Genomic DNA, 3,657 nt, shown 5'->3' on the forward strand with positions numbered 1-3,657 from the left:
TGTTCACTGTGAGGCTGGTAATGACCACAGGGTCAGGTTCTTGGCCCCCAGGATTGTAGGCTGGCACCTCGGTGAGAAGAGGTTTCTGAGGAGGCTTCCCCTGGGATTATGCCAAGTGTTGGGGAGAACTCAGCACATTCCAGTGGTATCTGGCTTCCATGGGGTGAGTTTCCCTAAAAACTGTGGGGCCACAGCAAAAAATGAGGGTCTCCCCCTTACCACCCTTTCCCTCCACAGCTTCATCGAGGACAATGAAATTGGCTCCATCTCTAAGAATGCTCTCAGAGGACTTCGCTCACTCACACATCTGTATGTGCCTCCAAGGCCTCACCTCTCCACTGCCCCAGCCCACCCTGGCAGGCACCCCACACCCCATCATCCACAGCATAGGCTGTCCTCGTAGCTGCTGATGGTTCCTCCTCTTTCTCTCCTTCCACCAGGAGCCTGGCCAATAACCATCTGGAGGCCCTCCCCAGATTCCTGTTCCGAGGCCTGGAGACCCTGACTCATGTGTGAGGCTCAAGGGGGCTGCGTGGGGAGGTGGGAATGTTTGAGGAGGGAGGGGATATCTGTGCCCACTTTTGGTAGGCACAATGTGTATGGCTGCAATGATGCATATTCCTCACACCACCTGTGGGGCTCCATCCTGAACTCTTACCTGGGGAGGGGTGGGGAGTGTGGCCTCCAGATGGTGGAAGCCGGGTCGCAGCCCCTCCCCGGCCTCTTGCCCCAGGGACCTCCGTGGGAACCCGTTCCAGTGTGACTGCCGTGTCCTCTGGCTGCTGCAGTGGATCCCCAGCGTGAACGCCAGCGTGGGGACCGGGGCCTGCGCCGGCCCCACCGCCCTGGCCCACATGCAGCTCCGCCTTCTCAACCCCAAGACGTTCAAGTGCAGAACCATAGGTGGGGGCTTTCCCTGTGGGGTGGGAGGGACAGCAGGGGTTCCCAGAAGAAGGCGGGAGATCAGGGGGACAGAGGCCTGGGCTGAAGGGTTCACCTCACTTCCTGCTTCCTGCCATTTCCTGGCTGTGAGACTCTGAGCAAGCAGCATCACCTCCCTGACCCTCAGTTTCCTCATCTGTAAAATGGAGGTAATAAACAGTGAGAATTCAGTGATGTATCCACGCCTGTATAACATCTGGCACAGAGCCTGGAATGGGAGGCCCTTATAAATGTTCATTCTTGTTACTCTTATTAATATAAAAATGGCCATTTCTAAAATGCTTCCTATGACCATTTTGCTTTTCCATAAACATATGTTGGTGCCGTTATGGGTACTGGGCAATGCAGAAAGCACAGCGGTGATGAAATGGTCCTGGGTCTTGTCCTCATAGAGTCCACAGTCCAGAGGGCAGCAGAGCCTGGAATGATCAGGGCCAGGGTGGGGGAAGCACAGAGAGGTCAGGGCTGGGAGGTGGGGAGCCCCCGGGGCTATGGGAGCCCAGAGCCAGAGCAAGAGCCAGATACTCCTGAAGGAATGGGCATTTGGGTTCAAATCTGAAGGCTATTAATATAATAATAACTATTATCATCATCATCATATCTAAATGTGACATGTTTTAGGTTTGTCGAACTCATAGAAGAAGAGAATTTAACTTAAGGGTCATTTAATATATATATATATGTATATATATATATATATATATATATACACACACACACACATATATATATATTAAATATATTTCTTTATTGATTTAAGAGAGGAAGGGAGAGGGAGCGATAGAAATATCAATGATGAGAGAGAATCATTGATCGGCTGCCTCCTGCACACCCCCTACTGGGGATTAAGCCCGAAACCTGGGCACGTGCCCTTGACGGGAATCAAACCTGGGACCCTTCAGTCCACAGGCCGATACTCTATCCACTGAGCCAAACAGGCTAGGGCAAGGGTCATTTTAAGTTATTTAACAAATATTCACCGAGGCCCACTCTGTGCCTGGCCCTATGAAAGGCAATGGGCACACTGTGGTGACCAAGATAACTCTGGACCCTGGCCTCCAGTTCTGTGGGGAGGAAGGGAGAGACAAACATTAAATAAAACATTGCACAAATAGATGTATGTTACATATTGTGATAAACACAGGGAGTGATGAGGAAAATTAAGGGGGGGTCCTACCTTACATGGGCATCTGATAAGAGTTTCTAAAGAGATGGCATTAGATCTGGATGTAGCTATCTGAGGTTAGAGGGAAGGACATTGCAGAGAGGGGGGTGTATGTGCAATGGCCCTGAGGCAGCACAGAGCCTGTCCTGCTTGAGGATCAAGGGAAGGCAGGTTTGGTTTGGGAGAGTGAGTGAAAGGAAGGACACATGAGGTCAAAGGTGCAGGAGTCTCACTGTACAGGACACTGAGAGCAACGGAGAGGAGAGTGGATTTCACCGAGGCTGTGGGAAGCCATGGTGGGTCTTGAGCAGGGAGTGATCATTTGATGGACATTTTAAAAGATCCCCCTTTGGGTGGGCATCCTGGTTAGTTTGGGTCATTGCTGCAATCCTGGCACTTAGTAACAGGCCTGGCATATCGAGTGAAGTAGTATGACCCGGAGTCAACTGCTCAGTTCCACCACCACTCTGCTGGGCAACCTGGGTGCACTGTTACCATAAAAGCTAAGTTGTAGCAAAGAGATTCAAAATACCCTGAGTGAAAGAAGACAGAGGGCCTGCGATGTGCACTCCCAGCACATCTGGGTGTTGTCCTGGTTTTCATGGTTGACACTGACTTGTAGCACGTCCATCTGCCAGGTCTTGGGAGTAAGGGGAAGGAGACCAAGTCCAGGGTGAGCCACCTTCATACGCTTGAGGCAAGCTTTGCAGCCACCACTCTGCTCTTGTTCCATTGGAAACTTGGTTTGGACATGGCCACACCTAACTTCAGGAGGGGGTCCTGAGGGGGTGCTGGGTGATGTGGCCTCTAGCTGGGCAGGTTGTGCCCACCTCCAGTCCTATTTCATGGAAAATGGGAAGGATGGATTTTGCTGGACAACTGGCTGCCTGTGTCTCTTAACCTTAGTTTCCTCATCCGTAAAGTGGATATAACAGTGGAATGTACCTCACTGGGATTTGGTGAAGTTAAATGAATTAAACATGCTGTTTCTAAGCAGTTATTTGATGATGCCACCAAGCTTAGAAAATAAAGTATTATCATGTTGTTTTGAATTAATACAGCTATAGATTAAAAAGATTCCACTCTATGTACCTATGAGATGAACACCATGACGGCCCTCATTTCAGAGATGTGCAAACCGAGGCTCAGCGATGAAGACCTTTGGGGTCTCCCGGGCCTGCCTGACTTTCTCCTGCCATCCCCAGAGCTGTCCCGGTTCCAGACGGTTGGGGAGTCGGCGCTGGGCGTGGAACCTTTCTCCTACCAGGGGGAGCCCCACATGGTCCTGGCACAGCCCTTTGCTGGCCGCTGCCTGATTCTTTCCTGGGACTATGGCCTGCAGCGCTTCCGGCTTGAGGAAGAGCTGTCTGGTGAGCTCCCCCTCTCATCTTCCTGCCTGCGGGGGGGCGGGGGCTGGGGGCTGCCCTGCCCAGCCAGTCTGATCTGCCTCTTGCTCCCTGACTCCCCCACAGCTCCCTCGGTGGTGTCCTGCAAGCCCCTGGTGCTGGGCCTGCGCCTCTTCGTGCTGGCTGCCCGCCTGTGGGGAGGCT

The 3,657-nt window shown here is 52.2% G+C and overlaps 1 protein-coding gene across 1 annotated transcript in view; it reads left to right on the forward strand.

Annotated features, from left to right (window-relative positions):
* LGI4 (leucine-rich repeat LGI family, member 4) overlaps nt 1-3,657 on the forward strand; it is an 8,776-nt gene that overhangs the window by 2,825 nt on the left and 2,294 nt on the right. Inside the window, exons 4-8 of the mRNA XM_005862658.2 lie at nt 238-309; nt 441-512; nt 734-903; nt 3,313-3,477; nt 3,580-3,650. Of these exons, the coding sequence (XP_005862720.1) occupies nt 238-309; nt 441-512; nt 734-903; nt 3,313-3,477; nt 3,580-3,650 (550 nt within the window). The remainder of the gene's footprint in view (nt 1-237; nt 310-440; nt 513-733; nt 904-3,312; nt 3,478-3,579; nt 3,651-3,657) is intronic.

The sequence above is a fragment of the Myotis brandtii genome, unplaced genomic scaffold (genome assembly GCF_000412655.1).
Source record: "Myotis brandtii unplaced genomic scaffold, ASM41265v1 scaffold165, whole genome shotgun sequence".
NCBI lineage: Eukaryota > Metazoa > Chordata > Mammalia > Chiroptera > Vespertilionidae > Myotis > Myotis brandtii.